This window comes from Osmerus mordax, chromosome 16 (assembly GCF_038355195.1).
Source record: "Osmerus mordax isolate fOsmMor3 chromosome 16, fOsmMor3.pri, whole genome shotgun sequence".
In the NCBI taxonomy this organism is placed as follows: Eukaryota; Metazoa; Chordata; class Actinopteri; order Osmeriformes; family Osmeridae; genus Osmerus; species Osmerus mordax.
The window spans coordinates 14,529,013-14,548,201 of NC_090065.1; the positions used below are offsets into that span (position 1 = coordinate 14,529,013).

The 19,189-nt window shown below is 50.0% G+C and overlaps 3 protein-coding genes across 3 annotated transcripts in view; 2 read left to right on the forward strand and 1 right to left on the reverse strand.

The window, feature by feature from the left end:
* The first annotated feature begins 230 nt into the window (after nt 1–230).
* LOC136959452 (E3 ubiquitin-protein ligase RNF138-like) lies at nt 231–4,421 on the forward strand. The gene is made up of 7 exons (XM_067253781.1): nt 231–293; nt 1,017–1,194; nt 1,481–1,634; nt 2,073–2,245; nt 3,179–3,305; nt 3,453–3,560; nt 3,737–4,421. The coding sequence occupies exons 2-7, from the start codon at nt 1,037–1,039 to the stop codon at nt 3,821–3,823; spliced, it is 807 nt and encodes a 268-aa protein (XP_067109882.1). The 5' UTR covers nt 231–293; nt 1,017–1,036; the 3' UTR covers nt 3,824–4,421.
* Nucleotides 4,422–4,999: 578 nt separating this feature from the next.
* mep1bb (meprin A subunit beta b) lies at nt 5,000–10,937 on the forward strand. Its single transcript, XM_067252955.1, has 14 exons — nt 5,000–5,068; nt 5,225–5,243; nt 5,371–5,415; nt 5,496–5,539; nt 5,790–5,868; nt 6,086–6,203; nt 6,416–6,594; nt 7,160–7,378; nt 7,630–7,782; nt 8,011–8,226; nt 8,746–9,213; nt 9,410–9,586; nt 9,891–10,083; nt 10,454–10,937. The coding sequence occupies exons 1-14, from the start codon at nt 5,033–5,035 to the stop codon at nt 10,689–10,691; spliced, it is 2,184 nt and encodes a 727-aa protein (XP_067109056.1). The 5' UTR covers nt 5,000–5,032; the 3' UTR covers nt 10,692–10,937.
* A 96-nt stretch (nt 10,938–11,033) lies between these two features.
* The window catches only part of phlpp1 (PH domain and leucine rich repeat protein phosphatase 1), a 10,779-nt gene continuing 2,623 nt past the window's right edge, over nt 11,034–19,189 (reverse strand). The window contains exons 2-12 of the mRNA XM_067253122.1: nt 18,492–18,694; nt 18,286–18,346; nt 17,997–18,092; nt 16,841–16,996; nt 16,451–16,651; nt 16,029–16,191; nt 15,157–15,287; nt 14,812–14,925; nt 14,353–14,547; nt 13,661–13,889; nt 11,034–13,546 (exon numbers count right to left, since the gene is read on the reverse strand). Coding sequence (XP_067109223.1) covers nt 12,272–13,546; nt 13,661–13,889; nt 14,353–14,547; nt 14,812–14,925; nt 15,157–15,287; nt 16,029–16,191; nt 16,451–16,651; nt 16,841–16,996; nt 17,997–18,092; nt 18,286–18,346; nt 18,492–18,694 — 2,824 coding nt within the window. The 3' untranslated portion in view covers nt 11,034–12,271. The remainder of the gene's footprint in view (nt 13,547–13,660; nt 13,890–14,352; nt 14,548–14,811; nt 14,926–15,156; nt 15,288–16,028; nt 16,192–16,450; nt 16,652–16,840; nt 16,997–17,996; nt 18,093–18,285; nt 18,347–18,491; nt 18,695–19,189) is intronic.

The following is a 19,189-nucleotide window of genomic DNA, read 5'->3' on the forward strand; positions in this document are numbered from 1 at the left end:
CTGAAATGGGATCGCTAGCCATTTGATAAGGACAAACTGGTGGTTGTTTAGCTCAACCTGTATTGGCCTACAATAAGTTGAAAGGGTGTCATTAAAGGGCTGGGGTTATTTTTGCAAGAACTTTTGGTGATTTCCATTCAAAGTGAAACTGAAAATGAACCTTAAACCAAGTCTGCTAGTCAGTGTCTCGGTGTGGGTTTCTTTGTTGACTTCACTGCTCTGCTGAGCTCTGTTGAACCAGACGGAAATACCACAAGTGAGATTTTGTACCGACTGGAAACCTTTTACAGGTGGTAAGTCATTTTTGGATATTAACACGTTTTCAGAGGAAGAATGACAGCCCATGTATTTAAGTTGTTAAAGGAGGTTGCAGGTTTTTGTGGTATACCAATGGAGAATAACACAACATTTCCATCAAATGAATAATTCTGCACAGTTGTGTTTCCTGCTCAAGGGCAAGGTGACATAAGGAAGAAAGGAAGTATATGTCTGACATGACAAACACAGTAAGTTGCTTGAAATGGTGCATGGGAGCTGCACCTATGACGTTTTTACTTCAGTCAGAGTCGTCATTTCAGATAAAATGTGACTTATGGACATCTCTGAAGCATTCTCATTATAGCGTTCTACGTTATCATGGCGTTCCGGTAATAGAGCCGACTCTTAGACAGAGGCCACAGAGAACAGAGGTAATGTGTGTTGTGCATGACTCGAGGAAATCACTAGAAGAAACATTCTAAATACCTGGTTCAGCAGGCCAACCACACACAAGCTGCCACAACATTTAAGACCTAGCTCAAAATCATCCTAGGAAATTCGCTAATAACTCATTCTTGATCCTCTGGCATAAAATCCCAGGGAATACAAGCCTTCCACTGGTGTCCATCGACATCCATCCAATATTGATATGTGTACATACTCACGATTGAATAGGATCTGAGTCCGAACTCGACCTCGTTCTGAGCCTTAACAAAGTAGCATCTGCCCCGCCCCACCCTCCTGTTATCTGTCTCCAGGTCTGTTGCGTCGAGAACCCATGGTCAGTGTGTGTGATCCAGAGAGGGCTGGACGGGCTGTGGGGTCGCCTCTGGCCAGCTGGCCAGGCGGAGTGGAGGAGGAGGAAGAGGACTTTGACTGTCCAATATGCCAGGAAGTCCTGAAAACCCCCATTAGAACCAAGTGCTGCAAGCATGTGTGAGTACCGTGCTCCAAACATAGGCTAGGGAGTTGTGGAAGTGCTGAAGTCAAATGTTCAAACAGCTCAAGTTACGGATTTCCACAACAAACACATTTTCATCTTCTTTTCATTTCGTTTTCATTTTCATGACATGTATCTTCTACCGAATGTAACATCCAAATAGTGAAATTCCATGACGATTACAATACATAATGTTGATTATGCACATTGTGCCTTCCAGTGATAAGCTTTCTGGGTCTGGGTGTGTTCTGGGTCTAAAGTGTCTCATGATGACCATTCCAGATTCTGTCGTGAATGTTTCCGCTCAGCTGTGAGGGCCCGGGGGCCCCACTGTCCCATGTGTAGGGGCCCCGTGTCAGAGACGGAGAAGAGAGCAGGGGACATCATGCAGAAGATGAGGGAGAGACAGGGGAGGTGCAGGTCCTGTGGTGCTCAGGTGAGAGGCTGTCTGCACCCCACACATCACAGGTGGGAACTGCTATCGACACTCACGCGTGTGTGGTTCTCATTCTGATCAAATCCTGACCAGCCTACAGTATGTTGAACCCTCCCTTTTTGAAACCTTTTTTATTGTACAACCTGAGGGGGGCGATGTTTTCCTCCTTCTTTTCTGGTTTTCTTTAGAGGAACTATTTACGGGAATTCTCTCTTGGTTAGAATTCCCCTATCAAGTCCGCTGGCAGGCTGTTTATAGTGAAACTGAAAAGCTGACCAGATACCGGAAAGCAAGAAACATGCCAAACAGAATTCTGATCATGTTCAACTTAAGGATAAACCTTTTAAGCCTACTGCATACATAATTACAACAACATTTTAATTTGACACTCACAACGCAATTTGTCTTTGTCCTAACGCGACACTAAACCTTCCTCAGAAATTTCTCAGCAAGATGAGGAATCACTACAAAAAATGCAAGAAGTACCAGGAGGAGTACGGCATCTCTGATAGCACACCCCGGCCAGCCACCCTTCCCCCCCCAGCTCCTCTGCCCCCCACGACACCCCAGGAGACCGGCGCTGGAACCATAGACCCCATGCACAGGACATGGCAAGTACACACAGCATGCAGTACCTGCTCAGCCAATCTCTACAGACTACAACCGCACCAGGATGCTCCTCGATGGACCTGTACACAAACAGTAGCCTAACTGACATTAACGGTCGCTTGTTTTGTTGGTTAAAGGCCTTGACGAGGAGAATCGTTTTAGGATGGGGATTACAGTGTTTTTAAGGTTATAGAATTGACAGTTTTGTGAGTTATATTGTATCAGTTGGGTGCACAGCTCCACATGAGGAGGGTCAAAAGCCTGTAGCTCTCTGAATCAAGTGGAGGTGGTGGGACCTTGGATCTGGCTGTGTGTCGTAATGACTAATCAGGCAGAGTTACTGCGTCCCCACGGTCAGTGGAGGTGAGTGCAGGGGCCCGACCTGAGACTGGATCAGTTCAGCTTCATTAGGCCCCTCTCACAGACCTCAGCCCTAAATAGAATAAAGCTGTGTCCATCAGAATATCAATAACCAATCAGCAGAGTCCCCAGATATGACATCACTACACTGATCAGGGTTTACATTAAGCTGACAGTTTGGTTTGATTGGTTGGACCTAACTTTTGTCCCAGTTTAAGCCTGTGGAGGTGTTATCTGTTGCTAATTCTGATTTACAAGCATTGGGTGCATTGTCATTCTTACGCAAAACTTTATTTTCTGAGTTGGTATAAATCAATTTCCTAAATTATGAAAGATTCTTAAAAGCGCTTCTTGTTAAAATTGTATTGCTTGAATGTTATGGTCTGGTCATTATTCACTGGGATGGCTGTGCTCATCTTGGAACTATTATGAAAATATTATAAACTTTTGTTTGGGGATTTGATCTGAACTGCCTGCCCGACCTAACTAAAAACTCACACTCAACAAGAATCCATATGGATCTAAAATTCTTTAAGTTTGCGATGTTAACCTTTGTTCTGTGTGGCCACATCCAGGCCAGAAGTGATTCCTCTGGGGCAGGGGGGGGCGTACACCTGTCCATACTGCCCCCTGCAGACCCTGACAGACATGGCACTTGTCCAGCACTGCTTGAGCTGCCATAGAGGAGAAAGCTCTCCCAGGGTAAGGCTAGCAGTGAGCCACAACAACAACACTGACTGAACCACAATGACACAACACACTGGAGTCCTGCTTGGGTCACAGATGAAATCCGAGGAAGACCGGATGTCACCTGTAGTCTCCCTCAGTAGTCCCCCCCCTCTCTTACAGGTGTGTCCTATCTGTGTGAGAACAGCCTGGGGGGATACCAGATACCACAGCCACAACCTCATAGGTCACCTGGCCTTGCGTCACCGGTTCAGCTATGACAACTATGTGGTGAGACAATCTTTCATCTTTCAGGGAAACACAGTGGATACATGTCGTGTATTGTCGATTATTGACAAAGCCAACAATGATTCAAAATCGTACTTGTGTAGGTGGTGGTGAACACAATGAGGCCATGGATTGCCGATTTATGCTCTCTGTTTGAAATGTATTGTGTTCTTTTCTAGAATGTGTCGGAGGATGAGGAGAGTCATCTTTACCGTGCTATTCAGCAATCTGTGCTGGCCAGCCTGGGTTGGATCATGAGACCTTGAGCTATATATACTGCCCTCCGTAGAACGGACCCCTGCTGAAAAGACCTTTAGATGTCGTCGAATGCATCTAGCCAGACAGATCAATGTACTTGAAACATCTAACTGACCCGTCTCAGTTCACCTACGCAGTAGAAATTCACACAAACTTCTCACTTCTCTCTACTTAGGCACATTTAAAGGACATTGATCAGAAGTAACCCAAACATTAGGTAGCCAACTGTGTTCTTAGGAATCTCCAAATATTGTCCTTCCGTTATGTTAGTTGGGGTAATTTTCCTGACAAGCTACTGATAGTCTGTTGTCGCCAAAGCAAAACATACACCACATACAACACCAGCAGGCCTATTGCCAACGCAACATCTGGAGAAAAGACCTGACCTTGAAAGTGAGTGATCAGTAACTACTCTGACTTCTCCTCTTAGGATGTCCAGAAAGGTCATCAATCTCACAACATTGGTGCACATCAGAGTGTTACCTTCCTCCTGTGACCAGGACTTGACCAAATATTGACAGGCTATCAAAGACGAATGAACCGAACAGGGTTAAGTCCAGAAAGGTCACAGGAGGCAGTAAACCCTCTGGTGTGTGTATTGCCATAGGAGACACTTGAGGGGAGGGGGGGGGGGGTTCCATTGGGTGTTTGGGGTCATGTGCAGTGGTACATGCTCTGATTGTTATGCAAAAAACACGATTTGTTGAAACTTATGCTTGATGTTTCTCACACCTTGTTGTGTGACCTCCTGTTGCGTTGGTAGTTATTAACACTTATTACTTAAGAACGGCCGAGATGTGCCCTGATTGGTCTCTCTCTTTCACTCTATCCGATTTACAATAACGATGGGAGAGGCAAAACTTCTTAATGATTTTGTATCGTTCTCGTTTTTCTAAATAAAACCCAATTGACAGTATCTGTACCTGAAGTGTGTCTGACTGTGATTGTGCAATGATGTGTGTGGTTGTCCTCACCTGTATCAGTGCAGGTCTGTATAATTAACACCCAGTTCAATCGTCCTTAGGTTTATTCACATGTCCAATCCTTTACAGCTCCCGTTATCAGAAATTGCATGTACTTCGATCTATTTGAGCTGTAAACCGTTCCAAAAAAAAACTTTTATGAATAGCTGTTGTGGGTCAAGGGCTGTGTTTCAAAGTGCTGGACACAGGGACACAAGGATGAGAAGAAGAAGAACACGTGTGTTTATCCTTCACATGTTCTGCCTGTTATGTGGAAATATATCTTGTCTGGTAAGATGTTACTTCACCAATTTGTTTCTTGTCAGTTAGATTGAAGAAATGGAGATACTTCAAGATAAAGATGTGTGTATTTACAGTACCAATTATTGTTAACTTTGTCACCATCAAATGTTAATGTGGATGTTACTCACTTCCTCTCTTGTTAAGCCTACACCTAAAGTATTAGGTAAGTGACTTTTCTTGTTTTTCAATATTTTGTTTAAGACTGAGTATGATTACTTATGTGTTATATGATGTTCATAGATGCAATACGATGCGAAAACAGTCAGATTGTAATTATTGCTGCTCCACAGACTATGATGTGGACGGTGGAGAAGACATATTTGACATCAATGAAGGTTCGTGATGATGATTGTAGATTGGTCTCGTTCCCTGTTTTTCAATAATTCACTTAAAGTGTAAGTTGATCTCTACACAGCTGCAGGCCTTGATTTGGTGGAGGGAGATATTGTTCTTGATGAGGTAGGTGATTAAAAATACCGTAAATGTATAAAAAATATATATATTCCCGTTTCCCTTCAAAACAAATTATGCATTTTTTCATCCGCAGTGTCTTTCTCAGGCACTTGTGCAGATCTATTAAATATTAATGCCCTTCGATTAACATATAGTGAACGGTTGAGCAGAAGTAGGCTATTCCGAATTGTAGCAGGCTATTCAGTGTACTGGATATGCACTTTTTTATTGCCTTATATGTATATTGCCTCTGCAGAGACAAGGCCGCAACTCCATCATAGGAGACGAGTACAGATGGCCAAAGACCGTTCCTTACTACATGGAGGACGACTTGGGTAGGACTACAGTAGACTGCGCTGCAGTGACTGGAGCTTTAATCTTTACATCCATCTAAATGGAGTGGGTTACAGTCGGTTAGTCATTAACAGCAGCAACTGTGTTTGCGCTGTAGGCCCTCACATGTTTTGTTCCGAGGTGTCAAAATACGAAATGAGAGTAGAGTCTACATAATCACACGAATATAGGCTATTGTAAATAATTTTTGCTTTGCAGAGATCAATGCAAAAGGAGTGATTCTGAAGGCCTTTGAGCAGTACCGAATGAAAACCTGTATCGACTTCAAACCATGGGAGGGAGAGCAGAACTACATTTCAATTTTTAAAGGAGGCGGGTAAGCCCTAATGAGGACGTTGTGTTTCTCACGGTGTTTGTCTAATTAATGGTGTTAGACCAAAGGTGTTTTGAAAAGTGTTTGAGTGTCTAAACGCACAGAATAATGTGTAGAATAATCCCTGGAGTAGGAAGGGCTCGTATTAAGGAGAACTAGGATTCTGTTTGATGTCGTAAAGATGTTCGTTTCTGTTCTTTTCGTTTTATCCTTAGATGTTTCTCTTCGGTGGGGAACAGGCGTGTGGGGAAGCAGAGGTTATCCATTGGGACGAATTGCGACCGCATCGCCACTATAGAACACGAGTTCCTTCACGCTCTGGGATTCTGGCATGAGCAGTCACGTTCGGACCGCGACGACTACGTCACTATCATGTGGGATCGCATTTCTGAGGGTAATTTCCCGCTTACTCTCTCTCTCAACCCTTTAGAAACTTCCTCTCCTGGGTACACCACTTGATTGAGAAGCAGTGTAGCTGAGAATGCAAAAGCAATCATCCAGTTCTGCTGGTGCTGTTACAGAAGTTCTGCTTGCTCATCAAATGACTTGTCTGACGTATTTATCTGGTCTCTAGGTAGCTATGCGTTTGTTCATACACCATGTAATTCCAGACAAATACAATATAGTTCCGATATACTATGTACTCATTTTCAATATCACCCACATTGCTGGTCTTTCTTGTTTTGGCATGTAGGCCTACTAGCAGCAATGCCAGCAGGAGTAGGCTGTACATATTATGCTGTGTACTGGGTCTCATCGCCAAGGCAAAAATGTTTCAAAACCAAAAACAGCCTGCAGCATCAGAATAATATGCTTATTCTCTGAAATTATTGAAGGGCAGAGGGAAGGCAACAGACTGATGTAATGCTAATTTATACAATACAGTATTGCTGCAGTTCATATTCAACAAGCTGGGTCACGTTGAAAATCACTAGCAAGCTGACCATGGACTTCCACAGGCAAGGAGCACAACTTCAACACGTACAACGACACCACATCCAGCTCTCTGGGCGTGCCTTACGACTACGGCTCCATGATGCACTACAGCAAGACTGCCTTCCGGAACGGCACAGAACCCACCATCGTCACCAAGATCCCGGCCTTTAGCGAGGTCATCGGCCAGCGCATGGAGTTCAGCGACAGCGACCTGCTCAAGCTCCACCGCCTCTACAATTGCAGTAAGGACCATTCCGGAACCTCCCGGCAGCCATGGCTTTGATGAACGCCAAGCACTGGCTTCCACAAATCCTTTTTACGAGACTGAGATGTACATAAAGATAACAGAAAGCCTCACTGAGAGTTGGAGACAGAATCAAAGCATATGCGCACGTAAAGAGGCCTTACTGCAGGGCAAAGTTTTCTCTGTATAACTGTTGAGCTGTTTGTGTGTGTGTGTGTGCCTTCCTGTCTGTGTGCACCGTTGATCCAGCCTGCTCCTCCACCTTCCTGGACTCGTGTGATTTTGAGAGGGAGAACATCTGTGGGATGATCCAGGGAAATGAGGATCAGGCTGACTGGACCAGGGTGACCCAGGCTGCAGGCGGACCCGACACAGACTACTCCAACCTTGGCCGCTGCTCCGGTGAGCTCCCCTTCGGTCTGGACTGAAAAACCTCCCAAGACACCATTATCTACAGTGCCTTTGAAAAACCTCGCAAGACACCATTATCTACAGTGCCTTTGCCCTAACTACTCTGCTAGATCCATATCCACAAGGCTTTCATCATAAATGGAGATTGTAGACCATGATTAGCACACTTTGTTCTGCAAAGCACATAGGAGTGCTGATACTGTTCATCACCGTCCACAGACGCAGGCTATTTCATGCACCTCAGCATGGGTACAGCTAACCCAGGGGACCGGGCTCTGCTGGAGTCCAGACTGCTCTACCCCAAGAGAGGCTTCCAGTGTCTGCAGTTCTTCTTCTACAACAGCGGGGGCGGCAACTACCAGCTGAAGATCTGGGTCCGGGAGTACGACCCAGCCAATCCCGATGGAGTCCTCCGTTTCATCCAGGCCATAAATGGTAATGTGGCCCACCTCTCCTCCTACAGTAGCAGATCACAGCTCTGTCAGAGGTCTCGGGGGGGTTGCAAGTGTGTTTTACTGTATGTCACATACCTAGCCCTCTTGGTCAAGGTACGAAGGAGACTGCCCCAGTTTCAGTCTGGTTCCCTTCTGTCTCCTTTATCTTCGGGTCATTCTGACCCATCAGTCATTGTGACCCACCGTCGTATTGCGACAAATTTACCTCATACAAAAACAAAGTGAAGCATTTTCTTTTAACTGTCGGGCTGTCTCAGACCCCCCACATTGGAATGGTAAAAAGAAAATTATTTTTATTTGTTTTTGTATTGGGTAAAATTGGGTAAACACAACGATGGTTCGTTATGAACCTTTGGGTCATGTGACCCGAAGGCAGCACGAGGGTTAAGCAGTTTATCAGCACTTTCCAGTTTGTAGCATCTAGATATTTTCCCCCACGTCCTGATCCCATTGACCTCTCTCTCTCTCTCTCCCTCACCCCCCTCTCTCTCTCTCCCAGGCCCCCCACAGGAGCTGTGGCAGGTTCACCACGTCAGTCTGAACGTGACCAAGAAGTTCCGCGTGGTCTTCGAGGGCACCAAGGTCGCCGGCGACCCCACCCCGGGCGGCCTCTCCCTGGACGACGTCAACCTCTCGGAGACCGCCTGCCCCGAGCACGTGTGGAGGGTGACCAACTTCACCAAGGTGATGGAGACCACCCCTCACAACACGGCCATCTACAGCCCCCCCTTCACCTCCAGGGAGGGCTACACCTTCCAGATGGGCCTTTATCCCAGTGGGAAGGAGGGCTACCTTGGCGAGCTCTCCGCTTACGCACACCTGGTGGCCCGGCCAGGGGACACGGGCCTGACGTGGCCGTGTCCATGGAAACAGATGACCATGATGCTGATGGATCAGAACCCCCACATCCAGAAGCGCATGTCCAACCAGCGGAGCGTCACCACCGACCCACTGCAGAAGACCCCAGGTCGGGGGGGGGGGGAGGGGGGGGGGGGGGGGGGAATAGGATCCTCTTTGATTGACCAATATGTTATATGTTATTCAACGACACATTACTGAACTCGGAGGAACTGCTCATTTAGGCACTATTATGGCTTAGTAATGATGTTATACTGTTGTGTTTGATCAGACAATTCAATTCCCGTTTCTATGCCCATTACTAGAGGGCATGTTTTTCTGGGATGATCCCCGGAAGGTGGGCACGGAGGTGAGGGAGGAGGATGGCAGCGTGTACCACCGGGGGCCTGGGGCCGGGACCCCCGTCTACCTCACCCACGGCAGAGCCAAGAGCAGAGACTTCATCAAGGGAGGAGATGCCATCTTCCTCCTCACCATGGAGGGTGAGGAAAGCCAAAAAACAAACTGAAATCAGAGGTCACGGGAAAAGGCATTAAGAGCTCCTCTGTGCATTCGCTGCACGGCCATGACGAATGGATTCACGTCCTCGGTGCATACCCTGCCCGTGTTCATCAGATGTACTCCTGGGAACTGTACTCAAAGCAACAAGACAGCGATTGCAGCATTGACCAGCCTCTTCTCAGTAGTCCTCTGTGTAATCCTGATCCATTGTCTCCACATACTTTACCATGATTCCATCTGCTCCCTTGATTACCACCCCCCCCCCCTCTCATCTCCCCCATCCAGATGTGTCCAATCTCGTAGACACCCAACCTCTGCCCTCTTCCACTGTGCCACCTGTTACCACGGAGACGCCTCCTGTCAGCACGGTGACCACACGCCCAACCACGGTGGTTCCACCACCCACCAATCCCTGCACCCATGTTGAATGTCAGAACGAGGGTATCTGTGTGGTGGACGCCGGGAAGGCAGTTTGCAGGTACTGACATCCCGTTGTTAATCTACTGTTTTCACTCTCCCACACATGTACACAAACGCACACAAATGTAAACACATGGGAAAGCCCCCACCCCCGCCTCACTCACACACACACACACACACACACACACAGACAGATAACAGAACGAGTGTTTTGTATCTAACTCTTGGTCTATTTCTGCCCACCCACTGTGCAATGTGTGATTACTCCCTCAGTAGGAACCCAGTCCCCCGCTCTCTGTGTAAACGTGCACCGAGTCTTTAAACACCACCCCCCCCCCCCACCACCACCCCACCCCTCGTGATCTTCCTCCACTCCTCCCCTCCCCCCCCTCCATCCTTCCCTCCCCACCATCTCCCTCTCCCTCCAGGTGTGCAGTTGGTGGTGACTGGTGGTATTGGGGGGACAGGTGTCAGTCCAGGGGCTCTTCCGGGGATGCCATGACCACGGCTCTGGCCGCCTCTCTGTCCGTGCTGGCTGTCATGCTGGTCATCACCGTGGTCAGTGTCGTTTGCGTGAAGAAAAAGTACCAGAAGCGCTCCTGTGACACGAGCTTGGCCATGTCTAACGTTAACAGTGGTGCGGAAGGCGGGGTGACCGCTATGTGACGCCTCTCCCCAAGGGGGAACGGAGAAGAAATTGACAGATAAAGTGAAATAATGCTGAAGTGTTCAGTGTTTTGTGTCTTCACTAGCTGAATTTTCAGATTAAGATGAATATTGCCCCCTTCTGGCAATACAGTTAACATGCAACTGTATGAAATTTCTCTGTCTTATGATAAAGACTGAATTCTAAATACATTTTTGTAAAATGTACAGTAAATTGATCATGATTAAAACCATTGCTGGGTGCTATTTTTGGTGTTTCTAAAATGATTCGTTTAGTGGCCCATACATTGACATATACCTACACATTCGAGAACAACAGGTTTTATATTCACAAATGTCAGATTTATTATACCAAAGACAGGAACATTTGTGTTGCTTGCTGTCCATGTGGATATAGGATTTGTTTGCATTATTGAACTTAACACAGTCATGCCGGTGACAATTGTAAGGAGGGAGGAGGAACTGAACATTGTGTGTGTGTGCGCGTGTGTGTGTGGACTATATTAATATGTGTTAGAAAAAGTGCTGACTAGTTAGCAAGTAACAGAAACAAATTGAAATTTAAAAAGTACTCATTCTCAATTGTTTGAATCATATATAAGGAGTGTGCGTATGTGTGTGTGTGTGTGTGTGTGTGTCTGAACTGTAGTAAAGGTGAGATCCCAACAAACCATGATGACCCATTACCCCTCCCTCCCAAACAAGTCAGTTCACCGACAGACAGGTACACAGTTCATTTAAAAGCATCAGTACAACATTTCTCTTATTTACAGTAATTGGGGAAAAAAATCACCATTTCTCTCAGAGAAGATTAGTAAAAGTGACTAAGTCACCATAAAGAGTATGCAACTCCTAGGAGTTAGTCGTTCAAATTTCTACAAAAATGTCTATGCCTTTTTACAGGCCAAGAGCCGTGATTCACTGAAGACATACATGATCTTTTAAGTGCCCTATCTACAACAGTTAGGTGTGGTATCGATTATTGGTGTGTACCATCGGACAGTTCATAGAGAATAAAAAAAAAAAAAAGATTATGCGTTTCCATGTTGGTTTAAAAAAGTTATTTTACAGCAACTTCCTTCACATTAAAAGATATGGTCAGTAAAAAAATAAAAAATAAAATAAACAATGGAATCATATTATCTGAATCAACGGTGTGCTGTGGCAGGATAAACCCATGGCAGAGGCTAGTGTAGATTACATACTCTGCTGGTCTAATGGAAAACAACGTCCGTTGGACAGTCAGTGAGTGGTACAGCACTACTGTAGGACGAGGCAAGCTCCCATCCAAAAGGTACTTCTTCCAATGGGCGTGCTTGTCTTAAAGGGCTCATTTGCGTTAGATTTTTCTATTGGTTACTGGTAAGAAATGGGGGTGGGGCGAGTTACAGTGTGTTGTACTCCAGTGATGCGGTCACACAGAAGGTCTGAGAGCATGGAGCCTGCAGACCGTCGAATGGAGGAGACTGTGTGTGCGCGCTCGTCTACAGACTGCTATATTGCAGGAAAACCTCTTGTTAAAGGCTAAGGGGGTGTCGTGGTGGCGTGACAGTGCGGGGGGGGGGGGGGGGGGGGTCTGTTCAGAGGGGGGTGTCGTAGTAGTCTGCTGGCTGCTCTGTGTTGCCGGGCGGTTTCTGCTGCTTCTGCTGATGCTGTTTCATGATCTCCTTGACCTCCTCCTCCAGCTCCGGTGGGATGATGAACTGGTCGTCCGGGTCGGGCTGGGCGGGGGCGTTGAAGTAGCCGCCCCCCTTCCTGGAGGGAGCGTCGGCCGCAATCTCGATGAGGTTGTGACTCCTCTCCTGGGGGGCCACCGAGCCGTTGCCCCTTCTCTTCCCCGCCCCGCCCCCCCCTCCGCCCTCCTCTTGCTCCGCCTCGCCCGGGCACGGCTCCGCCCCTTCCTCCGAGGGCTCCGGGGTGCAGGGTGGGGCCGGAGGAGAGGGAAGGAGGGGCTCTGGGCCGGCCGAGGAGGAGGAGGAGGAAGAGGCCTCGGCCCTGAGGCAGTGCACGTCGGCCTCCACCTCCACCCGGCTGCCGTTGGAGAACACCCCGGCGATGGGCTCCTCGTCCTCGCTGTCCAGCCCGTTGTCAGACAGGGCGCTGGAGAACGTGGCGCTGGACAGCTGCCTCTGGAAAGAACCGGCCAGGCAGGCCGGGTGGAGGGCGCAGCAGGCCCGGCTGGAGGGCTCCGAGCCTGGGTACGGGTACGGGCAGGGCTGAGCGGCGGTGTGGAGGCCCAGAGAGTGGGCCTGGGGGTGCAGGCCGAGGGGGTGCGGCTGCTGGTGCTGGGGGTGGGGCTGCTCGTGCAGCAGCACCAGGGAGCTCTGCGGGGGCTCGTCGGACGAGGCGGTGGAACCCACCTCGCTGCTCATCTCGCTGGTGCTGATCTCGCTGCTGATCTCGCTGCACGACGACGGAGGCGGCACGGCGAGCGGGCCGCCGGCCCCCTTCATGGCCGAAGCCGACGGGTAGACTCCCAGGCCGGGGCTGGGAGGCGGGCCCCCGTGGTGGTGGGGGTGCTGGGGCGGCGGCGGGGCGTCGCAGCAGCAGGAGCAGCAGTCCTCGCTGACACTCAGCTGCACCACCACTGCGCTCAGGCTGTCCGTGCAGCCGTAGCCCTGCGCCAGCGAGCACAGCTTCTTGGCGGCGGCCAGGCCGTCGGGGACGTTGCGCACCGCCTCCACAGCCTCGCCGGGGGACAGGGCGTCCCACAGGCCCCGGCTGCCCAGGATGAAGAACTCGTCCTGGGGGGAGAGGGGCAGGGTGTGGACGTACGGCCGGGGGACGACGGCGGGGTAGAGGAAGGAGTAGCCCATGATCCGGGTGGAGTCGGTCACCCCGTTCACCTTGTTGTCCTGGAGGGGAGACGGCGGAGACGTGAGAAGTGATTGCACGCACGCACACACACGGTTACAGGCACATTCACTGCCCCCGCCCCCCCCCCCCTCCATGCGTGCATCCCCTCCCACCTCGGTGATGATGGCGTTGTGCTGCCTGACGCGCCGGTACTCCTCCTCCAGGCCCACGTTGTGCGGCAGGGACAGGGACAGGGGCTTGCCGTCGCGGCACAGCACGGCCTGGCACTTGCCCACGCTGGCGGCCGTCAGGGTGAAGCAGCCGGCGGGGTCGGTGGGGTCGTGGCGGATGTGGCAGAGCGCCGCCGAGCCGCCCAGCTTCTGGCCCGCCGTGCCTAGCTTCCTGTGGGCGTGGAGGGGGGCGTGGGGGGGGGAGGGTAGAGAGAGAGAACGTGGGAGATGGGGGGGGGAGAGAGAGAGGGGGAAATCGTTTACGTTTCGTTTTTGTGGTCGTCACACCGTCTGTGCACGCAGACGTGTTCCTTTGCATCACAGCGGTAGTCGTTTGATGATTACTGAAAATGTGGTTCTCTGATATGCGTCGAAAAACGTTCGACACATATGGACTGCTTTGGCATCATGGTTTGAACCCGAACATTCACTCAAGGCGGTGAGAAGACGAACCAAATGTAGAGTTGCTAACCCTAACTCTAAATGTCCAGCAGACATCTTGGCATGCGTGCATATTTACTCAAATGTTTTCTTGGCTCTCCTGCCAGGTGACATGAAGGTTCACGTGTGTGAGTTTGGTTGTGATGAACTGAGGCTGAAGGTCAAGTCCTGAGGAGGAGGAGGAGGAGTCATACCTCTGCATGACGAGGAAGGTGTTGGTCATGTAGTCCTCCTCGCTCTTGGTCTTGTGCAGCTCCTCGGCCAACACGTCTCCCATGGTGCACTGCAGCAGGTAGGGCACCTCGACGTTCCTGTCGCCGTCAAACACCCCATAGAGCGCCTCGCGGCTGCCGCAGAAACTGCTCACCGACAGCGCCGCCACACACAGTCTGAGGAGCGCGCACACACACACACACACACACACACACACACATCAGTCTTGCTGAAGGAAGTTGAAGTAGACTCGTTCACTCATTCTCTATTTCTATCCTCCTTTCGCCCTAATTTCACACTTCATTCATACCAATGTACCTTCAACCCCAGGATCTACAGTATACACACCAGTGACCATGGTAACACCATGACCTACATAGGGGGTTTCTCATTCGTGTCCATCACATATCCATCGCATGCTCATCACATGCTACTCTTACTTGTTCTTGACGCCCGAGGCCTCCGTGTAACCATGGCTCCACACTGCCGGCCCACCAGATACTTCATTGGCCGAGAAAGGCGGAGGCGGGTCGATACGGAAACAGCGGATGTTACTGGAAGGAAACAGTCAGGGATTGTTAAACACACAAACCCCCACACACATTACCCCCACACACATTACCCCCACACACACATTACACCTACACACATTACACCTACAACCATAAATAGGGAAAGCCAATGTAAGTGACGATTCCAATAACAAGTAAAAAAAATTCTTTTTGTGAAATTGAGTGGGATGCAGTCTGTATGTTGGGCCACCAGGGGGCGACAGGAAGGCGTACTTGAGCTGCTCCAGGGTGTGGTGGTCCAGGCTGAGGCGGGGGTTTCCTGTCAGGTCCAGCTCCTGCAGCTTGGGGGGGAGGTGTTCCGGCAGGAGGATCTCACTCAGCTCGTTACAGCTCAGGTCCACACACTGGGCAAGGGAGGAAGGGGGTTAACCCACACACACACACGCACATGCACACATGCACACACACACACACACATGCATACACACACATGCACACACACGCACGCATACACACACATGCACACACACACACGCACACGCACAGGGCCGTGTGTATAATTACACCTAATTACATTTTGCACCTGTGTAACTACAAGTGAACTCAAGTGAATTGCTCATGCGTAGATCCTGTGGAAACCTACGCAGGTTCATATGTAAACTTGAACACACACTCATTTGAATCATCATCTGGCTCATACATGTACACCCAGAAGAAGCTTCATATATATATTGTGGAACACATACATTCCTTACCGAATCTGTTTCCAAAGATTGCAACAACAACAAAAATACATGGGTTCGATATACTTCATGTGCAAGTGGTTTCACTTACGTCTGTATACACATTCGAAACGCCTGTGTATACTTTCTTCCCGTTTTGTATGGGTGCTCTTACATGTTGATGTGTGTGCGTTGATATACATAGATAAGTGTGTAAGGTTTACAGAATAAATGTACGCGTGCATAAGCAATTCGCTTGCTATCCATAATCGAAGTCACGGCCCCCCATAGACACCCCCATCCCCCACACTGACACATAGATCTACCCAAATATGCAGACACACGCACACACACACACTCTCACGTGACCCCCGGCGTCTCCCCGCCCCCCCGCCCGCCCGCCCGCCCGGCCGCCCGGCCTACCTTCATCTCCTGCAGCTGCAGAACCTCGGGGAACACCTCGATGGTGTTGGAGTGGGCTATGAGGGTGTGCATGCGTCTGCAGTTCATGATCGTAGTGGGCACCGTCTTCAGCAGGTTCCCACTCAGGTCCACCTCCTCCAGCTGCTCCAGCTTGGCCATTTTACTGAGGGGAAACAGGAGAGGGACTCAATGTGTGTGTGTAAGCGTGTGTGTGTGTGTGTGTGTGTGTCTGAAAAGTGGCGATTCGGTTGATGTCAGCCTGTTTTACCGGATGAATGAAGTTTGTGTTGCGTTTGTGTGCGTGCAACAGGGAGGTGAGGGGGCTTAAAATGTCTGCTCTTCCAGTTCAATGTGTGTGTGTGTACTCAAGCGTGGCACGTGTGTGTGTGTGTGTGTGTGCGCGCGAGCGGCCGCCTCCTCACCTGGCTGGAAAGGTCTGGAGGTGGTTGTAGGCCATGTGCAGCACTCGCAGGTGTGCGTGTCCTGTCAGCAGGGGCACGCACTTGTCTGTCAGCCTGTTGTTGGTGAGGTACAGCTCCTGCAGCACGCTGCGGCTCTCCTCTGATAGGCTGGAGGGAGGCAGGTGCTCCAGCTTATTGGCCGAGGCGTTCAGGGAGCGCAAGCTGAAAATAAGAAAACGCGGAAAGCCCGTGTTTTTACAGACATCTCGTTCATTATTACAATCCCGCTAATTCCTCTCAGACTGCTGTCGGATTTCCCCCCAGTTCACCCCACCCCCTGCCCAGTACACCAAAGAGTTCTCCTGTATCCAGCCATGCTAGTTGGCCGGATGATGGTGGACCCGTCGTTACCTGTCAGATTTGAGGAACAGGTTGGCGGGAAGCTCTGTGAGCTGATTGTGCTGCACGTCCAGCACCTCCAGCAGGGGGCGCTCCACCCTGTCTGGCAGCTTCTGCAGCTGGTTGTGTCCGGCGCTCAGCTTCCTCAGACCGCTGCTGCACAGCAGCCTACCACCAGGGGGCAACACACACACACGCGTGAGCTGTCTGTTCTCTCTGGGAGTGATCATTGACGGAGCGATGGTAGAAACCGTGAATCTGTCTCAATTCGACTGAAGGGGCATACTCGTTTATGTGTGTGTGTGTGTGTGTGTGTGTGGGGGGGGGGGGTACGGTGGATAAACCAAAAATGAGGTTGTAATAGAAAAGGGGGAAAGAGAGGATGGAGGGAGGAGGAGGAGGAGGAGGGAGATGGGAAGATATCATCGCCTCTGGCTGGGCCCTCGGCTGAAATTCATCATGATGACACTTCCTGGGTCCAAAATAGATGAGAGGAGGAAGGGGGAGTCTAGGGGAACGAGGCGGAGACAGGTGGATGGACAGACGGCACGATGGAGACTGAACAGGAGCTTCAAAGAGGGACAGAGAGAATGAGAGGAAAAGAGAGAACGTGGGGGGGGGGGACACACAGACGCATAGACCGAAATAGAGAGTGTGGGGGAGAAAGAGAGGGGGGAGGGAGAGGGAGAAAGAAAGGTAGAGAGAGAGAGAGAATATAGAGATGGAAAGTGGAGACTCAGACAAGAGAATAGACCATAGAGTCTGAGAAAGAGCGAGAGAGAGAGAGATAGAGAGAGGGACAGAGACAGACAGAGAGAAGTGACCTTCTGAGTGGGGGATCTAAACAGAGAGGAGGGGAGGGAGAGGCCTGCCAGGATAAGGACATCCTATCTGGGTGATTGATGCTGCTCTGGGGAGATATATGCCTGCCTACTTACCCAAAGGGCACTCTGACGGTCACCATTTCATCTACAGCCATTACACACAATACTCTTAGGACACACCATGTGAGAGAGAGAGAGACAGAGAGAGAGAGAGAGAGAGACAGAGAGACAGAGAGAGAGAGAGAGAGAGAGAGAGAGAGAGAGACAGAGAGAGAGAGAGAGAGAGAGAGAGAGAGAGAGAGAGAGAGAGAGAGAGAGAGAGAGAGAGAGAGAGAGAGGCTCACCGTGCTGGGAGTTGTGTGATGAGGTTATGGCTCACATCCAGAACCTCCAGCTTCTTGCTCTCACACAACCAGTCAGGGAGAACCTCCATACAGTTCCTACAGGGAGAGACAGGGAGGCAGGGAGAGAGAGACAAAGAGAGAGAGACAGAGAGAGAGACAGAGATAGAGAGAGGGACAGGACGATTGAGAGACAAGAAGTGAATGTCAGACATGTTAAAAAAACAAGCTCATCTGACAGTTGAGATGGTTTTGAGTCAGTTGTTGAATCTTTATCTCAGTCGAGCCTCACCAGGAGATGTCCATGTAGGTAAGGTTAGAGGGCACTGGACTGACATTCAACTCTCGCAAATCTGTCAAGAAAAAACAAAACAATTTCAGCTTAATATCAGCCCCTTCCAGCCCAGACCCAACTCTCAGCCCCAGCCCTAGCCCCAGCTATAACCTCAGCCCCAGCCCCTAGCCCTCGCCCCAGCCTCAGCCTCATCTCCAACCCACCATTGTGTGAGGCGTAGAGGCCTTTCAGCAGGCAGCCCTTGGCCTTGAGGCTGCCTATGCGGTTCCTCTCACAGTGGAGCACCTCCAGGCGGGGGAACAGGGAGGCGTCCAGCTCCTCCAGCCCGTTGTCCCTCACGTCCAGCTGGGTCACGTGTCTGAGCAGGTCCGGCTCGTCCGGAACCACGCTGGTTATCTTGTTCAGCCTGCCAGGGAGACACACACACACACACACAGAGACCATGAGGACCTGAGAAGCACGCTAATTCCCTCAGTAACATCCTAAGCACAGCAGACACTGTCTCAGCGAGATCCCCATTTGATAGACAAAGCCTAGAGTGTGGAGGTTCTCTATGGAACCTAGGTGCTCCTGAACTCTATTTGACAGGCTGAGGAACGGCACCTTCTCCAGGCCTCGGACAGTTCATCATTCACCCTGCTGTGCCCGCCGACCCGGCACTTGACACGTCTAAGCAGTCGGGCGCAAGCACTGCAGGTTTTTTATTTGTTTACGTTTTGTTTTTTACGCAGACGTCATCCAAACATGAGGGGGGGCCGGTTGTGTCAGGAGATGTCTGGGTGAGATCTTTGCTCCTGTGGTGTTGGAGAGCGGCACGTGTTTTGAAGTGACAGGGTGATGTATTAACCAGAGAATACTGCCAAGTCACTGTGGCTCTCGTACTTTTTCCAAAGGCGAGAGT